Raw genomic sequence first — 21,399 nt, 5'->3', positions numbered from 1 at the left:
AAACTTATTCAAGTATTTCTTTAACTTATTCAAGTATTTCTTTAACTTATTCAAACATTTCTTAAACTTATTCAAGTATTTCTTTAACTTATTCGAGTATTTTTTTAACTTATTCCAGTATTTCTTAAACTTATTCGAGTATTTCTTTAACTTATTCAAGTATTTCTTAAACTTATTCAAATATTTCTTAAACTTATTCAAGTATTTCTTAAACTTATTCAAGTATTTCTTAAACTTATTCAAGTATTTCTTAAACTTATTCAAGTATTTCTTAAACTTATTCAAGTATTTCTTTAACTTATTCGAGTATTTTTTTAACTTATTCCTATTTCTTAAACTTATTCAAGTATTTCTTAAACTTATTCAAGTATTTCTTAAACTTATTCAAGTATTTCTTAAACTTATTCAAGTATTTCTTAAACTTATTCAAGTATTTCTTTAACTTAGACTTTTTTCTTAAAATATAAATACGCACAAATGAAACCGCATTCAGATTGGAATTGTCAGTCAACTTTTCCAATAAAAGGTTAGGTAAAGATTTATAGTTTTTTCGGGACATTCTGTATGTTATATCCCATCCTTAGAATGCAAAGACAAAGAGAATAGAAGATATATTAGAGGGGAATTTAAAGAATCTCTCGGTATGAATTTTGTCAGTCCCTTTCAGCCTATAAGGGAGTTCAAAGTGTACAAATCATGTAAATGTTTACAAATTATATGCAGTAGAGTACATTAATACAGTATGTTCCCTATACTATCCATTTCAATTTCGAGTTTTTAAAGCTGTTAAATAAACTTTATAATGAATTAGGTGAATGAAAAGCATCATTTGATTTATAGTTATAACGGAAAATCATCGTTTGTATAGTTAAAGGCATAGAGTCTATGTGAAATGATCATTGGTCAATTATGAAACCAGCCTATTTCATAATTTGGTTTTCTTTTAATATTAATTTTAGATTTTCTATAAAATGATGTTCCAGGGCCCAAAAGGTTATTTAGCACAAATATGTGAAGTACACCTGCAGTATGGAAACAGTACAAAAAAATTGCCGTTTTACACTTTTTTCTAGTAAATTCACCGCTAATATATATTCTATTCTCTTTGTGCAAAGATTATCCCACTAAGTATCTTTTTCCAAACTTGTATCAGGGGATAATCTACTCCATAATCCTCACTTGTTAAAATCAAATCTTTTAATCTTCAAAAATGTATGACATATTACATTTATATTCATAACTTAATTGTTAATATGTATCTATTTATGTATACATATATACAGTGATAATCATAAAACTTTGGAATAGAAAGTCGACTTTTAAACTCAAGTTATGACTTAAACACTCCTGTATGCCGAGTCCATAAGCGCCTGATCCAATCAGGGTTCAGTCATGTGTTTGTTGTCTATTCTGAACCAATAGAAATAGTATGGCGGTAACATCTATCTTTCTATCTATCTCATTATCCAATTAGAGATATGAATCCTTCAATCGGCGCTATATCAGTAAGTGGAAATATTTACTTCTTCTGAAACTATAGTGTTAAATAGTCCAATAAGCATGCGGCACCGCAGTTGTGCATTGTAATCAGACCCATTTACTTAATAAGTGATTTGCTATAGTATTGCTATTTGTTTTTAGATAAATAGAATTCAGTATTGCTTTAATGTCGTCTTCCTATTCTACAGTTTTCTGGTTGTGAACTTGTGACTGTATGTATAAATTTATATTCATACTCTATTCTCTCGCTTCAGGCCTTGATCCTATCTGCCTGAATGTATTATTTTTAAGCTAAACCAAAATCTTACAGCTTTTTTGTCAAGGGTTGAAAACTATAAATTGTTTGCCCTTTTGCCTGCTGAATACACTTTGATCTAGTCTGATTGATTTTGCATACTAAGCGTGCCATGGATCGACTCTACACTGGGTAGCTAGACTGGATAGTACAACTGATTGCATGTACAGTACTTGTTGTACAGGCACAGATCATGCAGTTTTAGAGTGGTGTGAATATTAAATCTTTTTTACTACCTATGAAGAATCTTTTAAAAAATTCTAAATTTTTAGATTTTGCTATGAAATGTTTATATGTGATATCCATATGCGCTTAGCGCTTATCTTCGATTTTAACTTTAAATTGTTTCTCTTTCTGTCGCATTTTATTTTTTTTCTGGCCATCTATAAACCTTTCCTAGGCTCATGTAAAGTCCAACAAAAATTTGGGCCCGATCGATTCAGCCGATTTGTCGTTTTTTCGCGATACAAACAGATAGACAAGCAAAGTATATAAAGACAGATGCTTCTGTAAAAAATATGTTCCTAAAATTTAACACAACTGACTTCCATCAATCCTAACATTTTTGTGTAAACTAAACATGTGTGTTCTAAAAACTATTGCTGGCCTAAATATAAAAATTTGTTCAATTAATGAAATTAAAGAAAAAATTGTTTCTAGATAATTTTCATCTCTTAAAAGTTTTATGTTATAAAACAGATATTTGAAAAAAAATTTACATTTTTATTTCATAGAAATCAGAACTGTTGAATCGTTAATTGCTTTAAAAAACATTAAACCGTATCTAAGGTATCTAAGGGATTAAGTTAATTCTCTTTAGATATCACCATTCTCTAATAACTTTTCTAAAAAATCAGAATCTACGAAAATCATCTCCCAATAATTTGTCAAAATGCGAGTCACGGATTAAGCTTTTAATATCTCTCAAATCAAAGGTTTCTGTCGTGGACCATTTTAGCTAGAAACGAGAGCGTTTCATATTATAAAATTAAGATGTCGAGGGCTACTATAAAGTAGAAGAGAATTGGTTAGGTACAACTATAAGGTACAACTAGAGGCCAAAACGTTGCGACACTTTTAAGTCGAGGCTGTTTAAACATGTTACGTCTACATTTCAGAGTTGATTATATTTGTTTATATTTCAGTGCGACTTTACTTATTTGGATGCTATATCGTTTGCACTAATGTCCGATTGAACTAACGTACTTTTGCACTAAAGTCAGCTGGTCAGTAACACTTGTGGCCGTAGCGCCCGGCCCACTAGCCTGTCCTAGCTCCAGCGCTCGGCCCAGAAATTGTCTTAACCTAACCTAATACTCAAATAAAACGTTAGTCCGAATGAACGTTAGTGCGAATGTACGTTAGTCCGATGAATCATTAGTGCAAACGATACGACACCCTTATTTGGGTCGGATCATATATCTAGAGGTCGAAATTTTTGAGTCTTAATGCTTGATCCCATCATTTAATCCCTGCAGATGGAGATCAATGCTTGAATTATTAGTTTTCAAAACTATAAACATTGATATCTACTTGATCAGAGAGACCTATTCAAAGGGCACCGGTGCGAAGCAGACATTGCCTTCTTTGCATGGAGGGTCACTTTTATTTACGCCAAAAATCCCTTTAAGAGAAAACGTTCATTCTGAACTCAAAACTACAGAAACCTCTGGAGAACGACTAAGACAAATTCTAATTTCCCGGAAAGATAAAACATTATCTTTTCGTAGCTTCATATCTTTGATCCCTATCTTTGGTAAACAAATGGTTATAATTTACAGAAAGATAACAGCTTGAAAGATTAGAAAATATTAAAAGTTGCTTAACAGGGACTATCAAAACACATTAAAAGGTTCATGAGTGTAACCTGTAAAGATTTTGCAAGAACATTTTTTATAGAGATATCTTTTTTTTCTCTTCAAAAAACACATTATGGAATTTTCAATTTTCAGAAAAGAGAAGGTAAATGGACATGATTTGCCCCTGTTTCTTAAATATCTCTTTAAAATTATAAACATAATTGATACCTTTAATAAAATTGTGTTTACATTTGCAAAATTAAAATCAGTACAAAAACGCGTAGGTTTTGAAAAAAGTAATTAATTAATTAATTTCTTTGTGACTTTTTTAACCAAAGTACTTATTCTTGTGGATAAAGGTACAAATATCTAAAATAAATATCACTATCTCCGGCTTTAAAGTTGGTCGGAGCATTATTTGTATTTCGTATCTTATCACTCGTGCTTACTCGGTTTACTTGGGCTACAAAACATCAAAAAACTGAATTTTAAACACTGAAATTTTTAAATGAAAATTTTTTTGATGGGTTTTTTCCTGTGAGTTGTACTTATGTCTATAGGAAGGTTCTATATTATCTGTCCTATAAATAGGAAGAAGCATTGGTATCTGTCCTACAAATAGGAAGATGCTAGGTTATCTGTCCTATAAATAGGAAGGTTCTATGTTATCTGTCCTATAAATAGGAAGATGCTATGTTATCTGTCCTATAAATAGGAAGATGCTATGTTATCTGTCCTATAAATAGTAAGATGCTATATTATCTGTCCTATAAATATGAAGATGCTATGGTATCTGTCCTATAAATAGGAGGATGCTATATTATCTGTCCTATAAATATGAAGATGCTATGTTATCTGTCCTATAAATAGGAAGATGATATGTTATCTGTCCTATAAATAGGAAGATGCTATATTATCTGTCCTATAAATAGGAAGATGCTATGGTATCTGTCCTATAAATAGGAAGATGCTATGTTATCTGTCCTATAAATAGTAAGATGCTATATTATCTGTCCTAAAAATAGGAAGATGCTATATTATCTGTCCTATAAATAGGAAGATGCTATGGTATCTGTCCTATAAATAGTAAGATGCTATATTATCTGTCCTATAAATAGGAAGATGCTATGGTATCTGTCCTATAAATAGGAAGATGATATATTATCTGTCCTATAAATAGTAAGATGCTATATTATCTGTCCTATAAATAGGAAGATGCTATGGTATCTGTCCTATAAATAGGAAGATGATATGTTATCTGTCCTATAAATAGGAAGATGCTATATTATCTGTCCTATAAATAGGAAGATGCTATGCTATCTGTCCTATAAATAGGAAGATTATATGTTATCTGTCCTATAAATAGGAAGATTCTATATTATCTGTCCTATAAATAGGAAGATGCTATGGTATCTGTCCTATAAATAAGAAGATGCTATATTATCTGTCCTATAAATAGGAAGATGCTATGGTATCTGTCCTATAAATAGGAAGATGATATGTTATCTGTCCTATAAGTAGGATGATGCTATGTTTTCTGTTCTATTATACTAATATTATTATCATGATGAGTCGTAATTATAGGAAGATGCTATGATATCTGTCCTATGAGTTGTAGCTATAGGAAGATGCTATGTTATCTTTCCTATAAGTTGCCATTATAGGAAGATTGTATATTGTCTCTGTCCTATGAGTTATAAGTACTTTTTATATTTAAAAAAGGCGGAGAAAATATTATACTAAAACATATATCGCATTTAAAGTTGAGAAAAATATTAGTGTTTTGAAAAGTAAGCAGCAAACTAATATTTTATGTAAAGTTTATCCTTGTTTACGTTTAGTATACCAGGTTTCAAACATTTTGAAATTCAATATTTTTGTGGATTCTTGAAATAAAATATATAAGACAAAAACACGTTGAAACAAAAATACGGGAAAAATAACACGTAAATTCAAAATACTATTTATGTTAAAATATTTCAATTTTTAGGAAAAGAAACACGGCTTATAGTCTTTCTTACTTCTCATAAATGGTTCTGAGGCTTACAACGATAGAACCATTTTGAGATAGTTTGCCTACTGAATCTAAATTATTTATTTATAACACTACTAGCCAGCGTGCAAAAAAAAAATTGCATATGTCACCCCTAGGGTATTTCGGTCCTGCCGTTATATATATATATATATATATATATATATATATATATATATATATATAGGGTGTCCCAAAAAACATGGTAATTCAGTGACGAATCTGATATCGTCTTTGTTATGAATTAACATTGTAATACCTAATTTCAAAAGCCATAATATTATTATGTCTGCTAGAATTTATTTTATGAAAAGGGTAAAAGACTGCAAAGATGTGTCTAAAATGTCTCCGCAAGATGAACAGTGAAGACGGACAAGTTTACTCTGTTTGTATACTTTCATTTTCTTGTTTTACTAAGTACAACCGTATGTAGTCAAAACATAAACAAACAAAATGTGAACATAGCAGACGAAACTCTTACAGATTACAGCTTTCTCAGTAGGTATCACTATACTAAATCAAAGAATTATTTAAAAGACGATATCGAATTCGTCACTTAATTCCCATGTTTATTGAGACACCCTGTATATAGAACCGATCAGAGCTTCATTATATGGATTATTTTGTTTCGTAGGTCTATAAAGTCTAAAAGCGTTAAACTACTTTACATTTAATATTATATTTAATGTTATATGTAATTTTATGAAGGGATGTTCATGACAGTAGCAAGACGATTTTGAAGGTCGTCTTAAACACCTTTGAAATAATTTGGGGCATATTTTCGTAATTTTTTTTTCAGACGTAAAATTGTAGAAATAAGAATAAAAAAATACCCCTTGTCCTAGTATCTGAATATTACCGGAGATATGATGAATTTTCTTCAGATTTCGACAATTTTGATTTATTTAATAAAAGTTAAATCTAAACGAAATATTTAATATCTCCGGTAATATTGAAAGCACAAAAAACCACAATATGGAAACGGCAGGGTTAGGCAAAGATTGTGTTTTTAAGAATCATAAATGTGAAAGTAGGTTGACGACTAAATGTCAAAAATAAATTCAAAATTGAAAATCCATTTTCAATTCGTCTTGCAACTGTTCTGTTTTGTTGGACGAGGGAGGGAACCCCTAGACGCCATGAGCCTCCGCTATGCAAACACAAGCCTCCCAGATTTGCTAGGCAGACTGAGCCTCAGCTATGCAGCAATGGGCATGCGCAATGCATCAAAAGTGCCTGTGTACTACAGAAGGTTTTTTGGACTTGTGTTTTAAGTTTAAATAACAGATGTTCTTACAAATTTCTCGACTTATTGGCCTTACAGGTTTCTCAAAGATGAAAAGTGCCTAATTATGACTTATAAATCTTTGATTTAAGCGATATCTTTTTTTGTAGTTCAAATTAAATCTAGAAAATTTGCATCATATCTTTAAATCTTAACATTTTTCAAAAAAGGTATTGTTTAAATCAAAGATTACAACAAAACAAACCAAGTTTACTCCAGAAATATTTCTCCAAATATCTTCCTTTCTGCGTAAGAAATGTTTAAAGTTTTATGGCTGATTTCAATTTTATTATTATTTTAAGCTTTAATTATTTCTACAAATATAATATCCCATTTTTAGGGAGTTTTTAGGATGGACATTCTAAGTTTCAGTGTTTTTAGGGAGGAAATTTTTCGATTTGACGTTTTAAATTGGAAATTTTATGGCGGAAATCGTCAAAGATAGACAGTAAAGTAAAACGGTTATCAATAAAGTTGGTTGAGATTATTGATTAAAGCAAAAAACTTTTCGAAAATAAAAAAATATTTGAAAAAAACACTTTTATTAAATAGTTGACTTACTTGTTGCGCTTTTCATTTTCGTATTCTCGTATTTTTATCTCCAGCCAATTACATTTGGGTAACTCCTAAAATGTTAAAAAAAATATTAATTTTATTCAAACAGAGAAACTTTTATTTACTTAGCCATTCGCTAATTCTCTTAATGTTTATTTAAGTTTCCCCCTTGCTAAATTATTAAATTCTATGAATATTGAATTTGGTATGATTATTAAATAATAAGATTAATAATTAAATGAGTTTGTTTAAGTGCGCTCTGTCCCAGGGTAAAATTAAACGTTAAAGGGATGGTGCCTGTAATAAAAGTGACATTCTATTTATAAAGTAGAATTTCTGTAAACAAATTTATAATAAAGAATGAGATATTTGTTATTTTTTTAAATGGAATATTATCATTTCTTCCACTTAATGAAATATTAAAAACGTCTCAGATCAAAAATTATTTTTTTTATTTTTTTTTTTTACTTCGGGATAAAACAGCAGCCTAAAGTTTTGTACAACACAAATTTGGAGCTTATAAAACGGTATCATTTATTACAAAAAAATCAAATTTATCAAAAATTAAATATTTTTTTGATTTTTTTTAGCATTATGTAAATATTTATTTCGAAAAGTGTTTAGATTAATTTCAGAATAAGAAAAAAGATGTAAATCTGATTAGGGAAAAAACGATATATAAAGTTTAACATAATGTTTATTCTGTCAAAAATATCAACGTACATGATATAATATGCATAGCATTATTAAATTTATATAAACTTTATTGAGAAAAATATAGGAACGAATTTTTGCAGGGAAAACTGGGATGAAAAAATGATTAACTTACACAAATTTAAAATTCATGCTTTTTTATTTACACGGATCTTGGGGGGAGTGTATTCTAGCCGGAGTGCTGCGTTATTGTCAAGCAATAGACAAATGATGGGCACTGATGGACATGACATTTACACAGATCGATCCAACTAAAGTGAAGAAAGGACAGCGCTAGTAAGCAGGAAACGTTAAGAAGGAGAATATTAGAGAGAATTGTTTACGGAGCTAGTGAACACAGAGAACAAAAAACAAGAAAGGACAGAAGAGACGGAAGAGACAGAGAAAAGCAAAATCAATTCTGAAAAGGAAAAACTCCTCATTTTATTTCTTTTTAGTTTTGATGACTGACTGAGAAAAGGACAAAAGAACATAACTAAATTATGTTTTAAAATGCAGCTTTCTACAAGTCATCAGCAAATCAACGCTACAGAGATTAACAAAAACGATTATCATTAACCAACCCTAATAGTTAAGCCTAATGAAAAACAGGAAGCAAGATCAGCCCGCGTAAAATAAGAATGGTAGATAGGGTTACCCATGGTCAAGTTTTTAAGACGTTGGGGTACATGACTTTTAGTCGATCTTGAGCAAAACAAAATAATAGAAAGACCTTGATAATAAACTGGAAATATGTTTACTAATATATCGTTTTATTGTATGCGTGAGCTTGTGCCCACACCCCTTTACCAAAATAAATGATTAAAGGGAATGGCCGGCTATGTAAGGTAGTTGAACTGAGTATGCAGTGTTGTGGAAAACTTCTTTCGGATTCATTTGAGATTTAACAAATTAATCCGAAAGAAGTTTTCCACAACACTGCATACTCAGTTCAACTACCATACAAAGCCGGTCAGTCCCTTTAAAGTTAAAAGTTCCTTCAAGCTAAATTTAATGTCGTGAGGCCGGACCTTCTGTTTACATAGACTTAACTCAATGTTCAGAGGATAAGGTAAAAAATCCGGGATATTTACCCATTACTGCATGCAGCACTGTCCGGCTCATCAGACTCTAGACTAGGGAGGAGTGAATTTCCGAAAATAAAACAATTTGCTTGAAATCATTACGGCGAAAGTCAATTTTTATGTAAAAAACAATTCTAAGAACAATTTCGTTTATGATACTTTTTGATTAGAGGTCATCTTCGCTAGCTAACTGGCACTGCAAGTTTTGACCTTTTTGTATTTTTCTGAGATCTGTGACACAAGTAAAATGCTACCAAATATTATGACGATAGTCCATTTCTGTGCCAAAATCAATTCTAAGAATAAATTCTTTTCTGACAGTTTTTGAGTTGAGGTCGTCTTCGTTAGCTAACGGGCACTGCAAGTTTTGACCTATAAACACCTTTTTTTCTGAAATCTGTTATTTCGCAATACGCATGCAATATGTTTTAAATTATTACGACGATAGTTCTCTGATGAAATTTTTAAATTCACTCCCCCCTACTCTAGACTCTAAAGAAGGGCGCGTATGGCGTTTTTTTTTGCTTGTTTATCGTTTGTGAACGCCCATTTAGTTAGTTTTGTTCAATCGTTCAAAAAAAACTGTTTTCGTTTGTTCTTAAAAATATCGCTTATTTTCCATCTATTTTGTTTGTTCGTTCGAAGTCAAATCGTTTGTTCAGTAAAATTGATAATATTTTAATTAATTGTTATAGTTTTTCTACTAATATTGCTTGACAATGAGGTTTTCTAAAATGAAAAACTGTTCAAGCTCGAAAAACAGGATTTTGATTATTATTATTTATCAGAAAGGTATAAATTGATTCACTTGAAATTGAAACGAAGCTCACTTTCATATTTATTTGTACATCGAGATTTTTTTTTAATTGATATTCATAATTATACGTACTCTATCTAATTGATATTCCCACGCTCTTTTAATTTCTAATTGATGCAACCTTTACTTTAAAAAGTGTAAAAGCTTTTAAGGGAGTTTTTTTTTCATCACTTGCTCTAAGAGCAATCCAGTTAAAGGGTCTGTAAGAGAATTTTAAGCGGCCGTTCGTGAAATGATGACAATGCCCGATTTACGATGGTACCCTTAAATCATTTATCTGATCAAAAATGTGGAAAACATCGTTGTTAACCCGACTCGAAATGTGTTAAATTCTGATAATTTATTCATTGCTTCTTTTAAAGCAAGAAATACGCAATTTACTTTTGCAGAAAAACCGCAAATAAATATAAACAGTTTCAAATTCATACTTGGACAGACCGATGTAAATCGGGCATTGTCATTTCTTTGCGTGGAGGGTCACATGAAATTTCGTTTACAATCTCTTTAAGTGATATTTATAATTATACGTACTTTGGCTAATTGATAATCCTACGCTCATCAAATTTCTAATTGATGTGACCTATACTATAAAAAGCTTGAAAGCTTTTTTGAGTATTTTTTTAACATTCATTATTCGCTAAAAGATAAAGAAGAATGATTTACTGCTCTCTAAAGAGAAAACGACTGATATCATAACTAAATGATCGTTTCACGCAAAACTCAAACATTTTTTTGCCATTTAATCTGAAGCTTCACTTGATCTCAGTCAGACGATAATCTTAACAAAGCGGTTCAGTAGTCTATAGCCGTTTAACAAGCTAACTATCGCTAGCTGGCTTAACGACTAGATTAAATTTGCTAACATAAGCTATTTTCTTTAAAACTAAATTTTTTTCAAAATTAAATCTTTTTCACTTCGATTTTTTTGAAATTTCGCGGGCTACGCCAAGCATCTCAGCTTGTAATGAATAAATAAATAAAAACACAAAATGAAATATTTTTAGACTCGAACCTGAGCAATCCTATGATTAGTATCCTGATCCCGTCCTTGTCCATTCAGGATCTTCTGCCTCTTCTCCTAGACAGAAAGATAGATAGATAGATAGATAGATAGATAGATAGATAGATAGATAGATAGATAGATAGATAGATAGATAGATAGATAGATAGATAGATAGATAGAGAGATAGATAGATAGATAGATAGATAGATAGAGAGATAGATAGATAGATAGATAGATAGAGAGATAGACAAAAAGATAGATATATAGATAGTAGATAGATGGATAGATAACAGATAGATATATAGATAGATATATAGATAGATAGATAAATAGATAGATAGAAAGATAGATAATAAATAGATAGATAGATAACAGATAAATAGATAGATAGATAGATAGATAGATATTTAGATAGAAAGATAGATATTTAGATAATAGGTAGATAGATAGATATATAGATAGAAAGGTAGATAAATAGATAGATAGATAAACAAATAGATAGATAGATAGATAGATCAACATATGTAGATAACAGATAGATAGATATATAGATAGATATATAGATAATAGATAGATAGATAGATATAAAGTTAGATAGATAGATAGATAGATATATTGTGCAGAAAAAAATCTTTTACCTCCAAGTGCCTTTTCATTTTCTTTTTCCTTTTTCTTTCTATTTCCTGGGAAACTTATTTTTCTTTAAACAATCAGAGAAAAGAAATTTTTTCATATTGTTAGCGACAGCAGCGCTTCAATCGATTCATTTATTTATTAATTTATTGATTGATTGAAAATAATTTCCTGTGTATGCGCAGTGGGTGGGACCGTCATCTTATTAATCACATATCTGCCCTCATTCTTGAAAATAATAATAATAATAATAATAATAATATTAATAATAATAATAATTATAATGATAATAATAATGACAAAATGATAAGAAATTTTGACAATATAAGACTCACCGTATTTTTTTTACTCTATTGCACTATCTAGTTTTGACTGTTCAGTCTCCTCTGAAAAAATCAAATTTCAAAATCATCATTTCATTTTTGTCTTTCCCTACTCTACATTCTGATTTGGATTTTTGCAAAATAAGAATTTATAACTTTACGGGAAAATGTTATGACTTTTAAATTTTTATCATAAAAGATTAAATATTTCAAAAGTTGGTTACCATTGTAATAAATATCGAAGTTAACCCCATATTTATTAAACCTGAACACACTTAGATATATTACATTGTATATTAACCTTACTACGCTTGTAAATATTTACGTAAATCTGCATTGTGATTAATCTGACTACACTTGTAAATAACGACGTGAAACTTTTAATTACCATCATTAATTTAACCTGTATTATAAAACTCAAAATATATATTAGTTGGAATAAAACTCTGTTTGATAACAGAATCAGAGTAATTGTTCCTCATGTAGCAAACGAGAGGGGACCTGAGTTACATCTTGAAAGATATATATAGACTAGGAATTACAGTGAGTTGTGGCTTTTTAGACAAGTACCTGAGAATACATATAGCGTCATATCCAGATTGATATAGACTGAAGTATTATTGAGGAACCTTGAGTTCGAAATTGAGGTGTATGTGTAAGATACACATAAAGGAATACAAATAAAGTCGTATCCAGATTGATACAGACTGAAGTATTATTGAGAAACCTTGAGTTTGAGATTGAGGTGTATCTGGATTGATAGAGACTGACGTATTATTGAGGAACCTTGAGTTCGAAATTGAGGTGTATGTGTAAGATACACATAAAGGAATACAAAAAAAGTCGTATCCAGATTGATACAGACTGAAGTATTATTGAGAAACCTTGAGTTTGAAATTGAGGTGTATTTGTACGATACACATAGAGGAATACATAAAGAGTTGTATCTGGATTGATACAGACTGAAGTATTATTGAGGAACCTTGAGTTCGAGATTGAGGTGTATGTGTAAGATACACATAAAGGATACCTGGATTTCAAGATATAGGCATTGGAATAGTTAATTTTGTGGCAAAGACTGTGTTCCTTTACAGTTTAATTTATGAATGTCGAATTCAGATAAATAAACTTGATTTCATTAACAGAAAAAATGATGAAGATAGTCCTGTTGTTTTTATGTTAATATGTTAATAAAGATAAGATAAGATATATATATGATAGTTAAAATATTTTTTGAGATAAGTTGGGTTAAGATATATATAGTTAAGATCATTGTTTTTAGATAAGATAGACAGTTATAGTTTTTTTCTTGGATCATTGTTTAGATAAGATAGATACTGAAAGTTTTATGGTTTTAGATCATTGTATAGATAAGATGAAATAAGATAGTAATAGTTTTTATGTTAAGATCATTGTTAAGATAAGGTGAAATAAGATAGTAATAGTTTTTTTATGTTAAGATCATTGTTAAGATAAGGTGAAATAAGATAGTAATTTTTATGTTAAGATCATTGTTAAGATAAGGTGAAATAAGATAGTAATAAGAAAGGAAAAGTTTTTATGTTAAGATCATTGTTTAGATAAGGGGAAATAAGAAAGGAATAGTTTTTATGTTAAGATCATTGTTTAGATAAGAGGAAATAAGAAAGGAATAGTTTTTATGTTAAGATCATTGTTTAGATAAGATAAGATAACATAAGACATCTTCCTTTTCGTTACTCAGATAAAGGTATAACAGGTCCTGTTGTACACCGAACATGTACATTTTACTTTCTAAATATATCGAACTAATCACACTTGAAATTTCTCTAACAGTCCCTTTATGATAAAACACACTTTTGGCAACGTGAAAGACCAGCTACTGGTTGCAAAATTAGATACTTTGAATCTTTATTAAAATACAGGTGCTACCCCCTAATATAATTTTATAAACAATGATAAACATTAATATATTCATTGATGTATGTAAACCTAATTACAATTGATCACCGTCCATATTTGAAATATATTATTTATTATAATGTTTTTCATAAATAAAACATGGCGATCTATCGTTTTTTTCATGGTTTGACATTTCTGGTATGATATTTAAATGTGAGCATGCATGATAAATAAATGTCCAGTTTTCAGATTAAAAACCTTGACAGATAATTTTAGTTTAGACCTTTGTACTCATATATAATGCAGTCTGAGCTGGAAACATATAGATGGATACCTTAATCTCTAGCTATCGCTTAATCTGATGTACTCATATATAATGCAGGTCTGAGCTGGAAACATATAGATGGATACCTTAATCTCTAGCTATCGCTTAATCTGATGTACTCATATATAATGCAGTCTGAGCTGGAAACATATAGATGGATACCTTAATCTCTAGCTATCGCTTAATCTGATGTACTCATATATAATGCAGGTCTGCGCTGGAAACATATAGATGGATACCTTAATATCTAGCTATTTCTTAATCTGATTCTGTCCAATAAGAGTTCTCTCATCAAATGGCGCGCATAATTTCCCGGCTAATGATTGGCTGCTGGAAATTCTGCATAAGCCACTGTATTATTATGTTATTCATCTTGAGGTTGATAAAAAGAAGGGATCAAACATTGATCCCAATATCCGAAATTCTAAAGTTTAATATTTTGCTGCCTTGTATGTAACCTTATGATGAAATAATAAATGAAAATAAAGAAAGAAATTGAAGCTAGGGAATTGAAACAGTAATGTCCTATTTGAAGGCTCATTCTTTTAGTAGGGCTGGGCAAAGGAACTTAACGAAACGGAGGTTTTCGAAAATTAGCGGAAGAGTCCGTAACGAACGGGAAATCCCGTTAATTTTTAAATCATTAATGTCGAAACTGATCAGCCGTTTTTGAAAAAATTATTAATGGCTGTGCTGTTAACGATTTTTTTAACCGTTAACGTTAATTTTGTAATAACGGTACAATTAACGGCTAGAGCAGTTAAAGATTGTTGAAAATTTTCCGTTAACACAGTTAATAAAAAAGAGATCGTTAACTAACGGTAATTTAAAAAAAAAAAATGCCGGTAACGGAACGAACGTTCTGACCTCACCATTAAAACTAACGGCTAACTAATTTTTTTTAACGCTTGTAACTAACCGTTAACGAAACGGCTAGAAAGAATGGAACGTGCCCAGCCCTTATTCAGTATCTCTGAAAATTTGTAATATCAATTTGACGTAGTGTAAGGAAGGCAATGGTTAGAATAAACAATTAAAAACATTTAAATTTTCTTTCATTAATGCAAATTTGAAAATTATAGGCAAAATAACTATATCAAAACGAGAAATTCAACATTTCTTGCATCTCTCTCATGAAAATTGCCTATGGCTACAAACGCCCTATTATACCTTCGCGATCTGATCTTCTCATCATCTTCTCATTAAACTAAAACGAATGCTCTAGTTTTTGTATTAAAAAAGATGAACACTTGCGTAGAATTGACAGAATATGCGTCATGTAATTTCATATTGTTTGTTTATATTTGCGTACGAATTGTGTAAGATCTGTAAACTGTCAATTTGCTGTCAAATTAATGGTTGTGGTTTGTTCGTGATTCAACCTTTAAATTTTTTATCACTATATTTTTGCAACCTGAGGGTGTAAACTTTTCAAATTTTAGGTTTACACCAAGAATTCATATTGTATATTGTATAACATCAATGGTTTACGACATTAGGTTGCAAAGATAAACTTATAAACTCAGAACGTTTTTTTGTAGCTGATTCGAAAATTAATAGAAATATTATTCTTTACTGTAAAAATCCGAATATCATCATCAGTTCTGGAACAGATTGTTTTTCTTCAATTTTTAAATAGTTGACAATATATCCATAAAATCTTAAAGTGACCAAAACCCCGTTTTTTTCAATTGAAAACACAATAATTATTTCTACGGAAATTGTCAAATCAAAATGATTGTGAGTGGTAAGAATGTCTTAGTTGAAATAAGTCGAATCGTTACATGGACCAAGCCAATACAAGGATTTACGAATAAAGAGTATTTATATAATGTACCTCATACCAACCCGTTTCTAATTTTTAAAATATTGGGTGGTGTGTGCATTCATAAAAAAGGAAAACAATCAAACAGGTTAAAATGTTAAATTGAAGAAAAAGTTTAAAGACGACATTTATTTTGACAATATAGTGTACACTGTACAGAATACGGGTTCAACCCGAAGATTGAAATGCCGGAAAAATTTCAGTCTTTAGAGATTCGAGGATTTACTTATTCTACTCACAGTCACACATGTCAGACCAGGTCATCGTATAATTCTACGTTTTAACTTAGCACTCCCCTCCCTCCTATATAATATATATAAATGGTGCCTCCCCTCATTAAATCTCTATCCCTCCACCCTTCCCCCTCCTTCCTCCCCTCCTCTCTTCCTCCTCTCTTCCCTCCTCTCTTCCCTCCCTCTCTTCACTTTCTGTTTTCTAAAAAGTGTTCAAAATAATAATGTTCACTCTATTCTAAAATCAAATTTTTAATCTACATTATGATTAAAAAGATGGTTCAGAAACCAATTTATGAATAGTGTCTTATTTTTAAAAAAAAGTAGTTAAGGCTCCGCCCCCCCCCCCCCTGTTCAAAACAGGGGTGCTAAAAATGAAGCTGTGTGTGAAAACTTATCATGAATTAATTCTCGTAAATTGTGTGTATACTTCTATTGATATCTTTCAATTTTATGTACTTTTGATAACCAAATATAATTTTATAAACAATGATAAACATTAATATCTTTTAAATTAAAAAAATCTGACGTATGGAAATGATCTTAAATCGTTAATTTAAAAAAATCAATTCGTTGATTTGGGGCTTTTTTCACTTCTATAATAAAAAGAAGAATAATAAGTCACAACATTAAATATTCACTTCACACAATGGAATATTATAATTTATCTAAATAAAAAATGGTAAAGCTTTTTTTTCAATATTTTACCTAAGAAATATTTGATGTGGAATTAAAAGGAAAAAGATATCTTCCAATTCTGTAGAGATACATCACTAGTTAATGATTAAAATGCACTGTGTAATTACTCTATTAGTCTATTACTCTATTAGCTCTTCCCACCGAGGCTTTTAATCTACTGAACGTATATTGAAGCGGAGCCGACGTAAATTTCGTAAAATACATAAATGCGGGAAAATTGATTAGGAGTGTTCATAGTGTACACTTTAAATACTAAACATACGTGTCAAAGAATCCGTGAAATAGTTTCTTTTAGAATATGAAATGGATCGATATTAGCGTTATTATCATAATTTAGAATTTGTTTTGTTGAAGATTAACACTTATTAAAAAGCATAAATTGGCTTCAATTCAAAATGTTATTTAATTAATTTTTTGAAATTCGATCCGTACACAATAAACAGCATAGTAATCAGAAATAGAACCTGTGATTAGGGTTTTACATTAAAACATGCTATAAACCTCATATTACATCTTCAACATGGGAGCCTCTAAAAAATAGTAAGATTAATTATTGATTACAGGATCGGTCAGATTAAAAAAAAATAATAAAAGTGATATTACAGTATTAATAGTAAACAGAATACTATTTAATAACTTGATTAGTTTTATTTATTGTGTTTCTGCAGAATCTATAATTAAGAGTCACATGCAGATAATTGATTCTTTAAAAAAGGAGAGAAACTTTGATTAAAAAGCAATAAAAATAACTGGTTACAATTTATATAGCTTTTTGAAGTCTTTCTTTAATTATAATTATGTTATGATTAATTATAAATTTATTAATATTAAGATTTATTTTGAAAGTAAAAAAACATAATAATTGATTTTGTTAACATATATTTTTCCCACTTAACTTTAATTGATCAGCGTCATATTACATTTTCTTGAATTCGGATTATTAATTTCCCGGATTTTTCAACAATAATTTTCCGGAATTTGGCCTTTTCTTTGGGAATTTTAAGTTTAAACATGAAATTAAGAAAATTGCATTAAAATTGTGTTCATCAGTTTTCTGATATTTATATATCAATGTTTTAAAACTTAAGATTTTTCGTATCTATAAATCTTCATGGGTTTTTAAAAAATGCAAACTGTTTTCTATTTACAGATTTTTTGTTCATGCTTTTTGATAAAAATATTTGCTTCTACGGTCCAATAAACTTCATTTCATTTGGTTTCGAGTCGTTTTCAGGAATTGTTATTTCAAGTAAAACATAAAAATATGTCAAACGTGTTTTTTTGATTTGGTTTGGCTTTTTTATCCCAAAGGTACTTGTATTTTTCAAACTGTAACTGTAATTTCAAGTGAGCCCCACCCCCTTGAAGAGATAGCTGTGACCAATTCACAATTGTTACCCTTAAATCCTTTTTCTGATCAAGAATGTAGAAGATATTGTTGTTTTTCGAGGTTTAACAGTAATGCGCAAGTCATGTTTGATGAGAAACCACATGCTAAAAAAAATAAGGTTTAACTTTTTAAAACATTGATATCTAATTCATGCTTGATGGGACAAAGCTTTTAAGGGTACTGTCAATTTTCTCTTAGCATGGAGGGTCACTTGAAATTATACGCCACTTACAGTCCCTTAAATTCCCATTGGACGCCCCTGTATCACTAATACATAATTCCCATTGGACGCCCCTGTAACACTAATACATAATTCCCATGGGAGTGGGACGCCCCTGTATCACTAATACATAATTCCCATGGGACGCCCCTGCATCACTAATACATAATTCCCATGGGACGCCTCTGTATCACTAATACATAATTCCCATGGGACGCCCCTGCATCACTAATACATTTTTAAAATTTCATTTAACTAACTTTAGTTTACAAAAGTTGTTCCTTCACTATTTATTCTATCATTTACAATTCCTTATCTCCAGAAAAATTTGCGTTATCAAAAGGTTATATGCTGATAACAATTCGTTAGTAAATATGTACGGAGAGTTAAAACGCACTGGTACAGATCATTTCTGTACATTTTCGAGATAGTACACAGGTTGCAAACAGTACATCAATTTGATTGCTGTCAGGTGTTCTTAGACAAGTAGTTTTACCAATGGATTAACCTTTTTCAGTTAAATTGTAAAGTGTAACTTTAGCTAAAACCGGAACATGTGTTAGTTAAAACCGTTAAAAACCAAATTGTCAGGTAACTGTTCGTTCGGTATTTTACGTTTTTAAAAGCTCTCGTTAGTTAACTATCTTAATACTATAACCAGCGTTAACGGCATATATTTTGGATATCGTTAACGGTTCCGGTCGTTAACTTGTCAGAATAGAAACGATTATTTTTTGTCAAATATCTGGACAACATTCAAAAACTTCAAAACATGTAAAACAAAAAAAATAAACATGCATAAAATTCTATAATTCAACAAAAAACAAGGAAAAATCAGATGAGATTGTTGAAAACGACAAAATACATAAAAAAACGTATTTTCACCAATTTTTTTGCAATTTTAATGAGAAAAAAGTCGCCATTTTTAAAAAATACAATCGGTTTCGTTTCTGTCTTCAACTGTAAATTTTTTTAACGGATATTTCCGTTAGTAAACGATCTACAAACTAACTGTTTTTGCCGTTCCTTAACAGACTCTTCCGTTCATTTTCTAAAACCTCCGATTTGATTGGACTACTTAAAAAGTGTTATGACTAATTTGTTTGAAGCAAAGGACTGATTGATATATTGAACCCGGCCTGTAGGTTCTATACTTAGCTTGATAAGAATTTATTGTTCCTTAGAACTCCTCTCTGCAGCCTAGGGCTGGGCAGTGGGCATGTTCTCAATATTTACAAGCCACGGTTACTTAACAAAGATATTTAGAAATTGATTAGGGTGACGATAATATCATGTGAAAATGGCTCGACAAAAATTAAAACATCATTCAAAAATATTTAAAAATATTTTTAAAAACAACAAAATACCTTACAAAAAAAGTTTTATGCAAGAAGAAAATTTGTTTAATCCATCCGTCCGTTCTTTTTTAAGCCATTAATGTTTTTTTTTCAAGCACGGCCATTGTTGTTCATTGATGATTTTAAAATTAACGGGTTTGCCGTTCGTTAACAGACTCTTCATTTAATTTCTAAAAACTTCTGCTTCGTTAACCGAACTATGCCCAGCCCTGAACACATGGATTCTAAAAATGGAGGAGATAAGATTAAGTTAGAAAAAATATGACCACCTTTGATCGGTCCCCCTTTTGCCTTCTGGAGACCGAATGTAAGAACTTTATGTAATTATAAACTTTGCCTGGCAGCTTGATTTCGCTACAAAAGTCAACCCACTTAACTAAGAATCTTTATTCCGTTGTTCTCTTTAGTTTTCCAATCAAAACAAGTGACAAGTCAGCCAAGGGGTTCATTAGTTAAGATCGGACATAGAATTACAAACAAACATATAACAGACTTACGAACTTTTCAACTTTACAATTAGATAATGTATCTCTTCCGGGGGCTTTTGGGAAGACTTTCCCCAACACCCGTCACTGTTAATTCCGGTTCAGTTCAAGACCCGGGCCGACATCTATTCAGCAAGAGTGAGCTAGCTAGCTGTACAGATTATACCAGGCAAAACGGGACGGGACGCCAAATTAGGGAAATTCTAGTGTAGTATAAAGTATATGAATATAGGGAGTGGGCAACCAGACTTCCCCGGGCCCCCTCCTTCACCCATTGAAATGAGGGAAGAAGGGGGGCCCTGGTTACTTTTCAAATCCTTGAATCACTGTAGGAAAAAGAAGACGACTTTTAGACTCAAATTATTATTAAGAATAGTCCAGTGAACATGAAACACATAAACTGTGCTTAAATTTTTTCTTTTTACAACATCAAACACATATGATATTGCTAAGACGTCGTCTTCCTATTCCACAGTTTTATGGTGACCCCTGTACCACCTCGCTCTACGACAACGCTAAACTATTACATAAGAGTTAAAAATTGCTCCATTCAATTTTTAAATTTTGTTAATTAAACTCAGTTTGTAATGTGTGTTCAATGTTTAATCATGCAATGTCTGATAATTCTGACCCTAATCAAAGTTCGATAATTATTAATGACCATATTGCTCAAATTATGTTTATTTAAACGGACTGTTCGCGAATTAAAGAAAAAAATCAATTAAGAAGTTTTTTATTCGTCTTGTTGTGGTAAATACAGAGAAACCGGACACTGGCCCTATTTATAGCAATTATTTTAATTTTAATTTTTTAAAGGAATTTCTAATTCGTATTGAACTATTTGGACATTTTTAAGATATATCTCTTGCGACCATTGCAAATTACAAAAATGTTGGCTATATTTCTATAGAAATAAACTAAGACGACATTTCCGGTAATTTGTAATTTTTTTAACTTTGATAT

The 21,399-nt window shown here is 30.4% G+C and overlaps 1 protein-coding gene across 3 annotated transcripts in view; it reads right to left on the bottom strand.

Annotated features, from left to right (window-relative positions):
* The window catches only part of LOC111712423 (uncharacterized), a 44,912-nt gene extending 27,301 nt beyond the window's left edge, over nucleotides 1–17,611 (bottom strand). The window contains exons 1-7 of one of the 3 annotated variants that reach the window (XM_023487020.1): nucleotides 17,448–17,611; nucleotides 16,993–17,057; nucleotides 12,033–12,083; nucleotides 11,869–11,925; nucleotides 11,703–11,747; nucleotides 11,074–11,139; nucleotides 7,473–7,537 (exon numbers count right to left, since the gene is read on the bottom strand). In XM_023487020.1, coding sequence (XP_023342788.1) covers nucleotides 7,473–7,537; nucleotides 11,074–11,139; nucleotides 11,703–11,747; nucleotides 11,869–11,898 — 206 coding nt within the window. In that variant the 5' untranslated portion in view covers nucleotides 11,899–11,925; nucleotides 12,033–12,083; nucleotides 16,993–17,057; nucleotides 17,448–17,611. Of the gene's footprint in view, nucleotides 1–3,342; nucleotides 3,459–7,472; nucleotides 7,538–11,073; nucleotides 11,140–11,702; nucleotides 11,748–11,868; nucleotides 11,926–12,032; nucleotides 12,084–16,992; nucleotides 17,058–17,447 lie in introns of those variants that run through there. The other 2 variants (XM_023487022.1, XM_023487023.1) reach the window with 2 other exon arrangements.
* Nucleotides 17,612–21,399: the final 3,788 nt, after the last annotated feature.

The sequence above is a fragment of the Eurytemora carolleeae genome, unplaced genomic scaffold, assembly GCF_000591075.1.
Source record: "Eurytemora carolleeae unplaced genomic scaffold, Eaff_2.0 scaffold1184, whole genome shotgun sequence".
Taxonomy (NCBI): domain Eukaryota; kingdom Metazoa; phylum Arthropoda; class Copepoda; order Calanoida; family Temoridae; genus Eurytemora; species Eurytemora carolleeae.
Note: the sequence above shows the minus strand (reverse complement) of the source record. Positions and strands in the feature narration are given on the sequence as shown.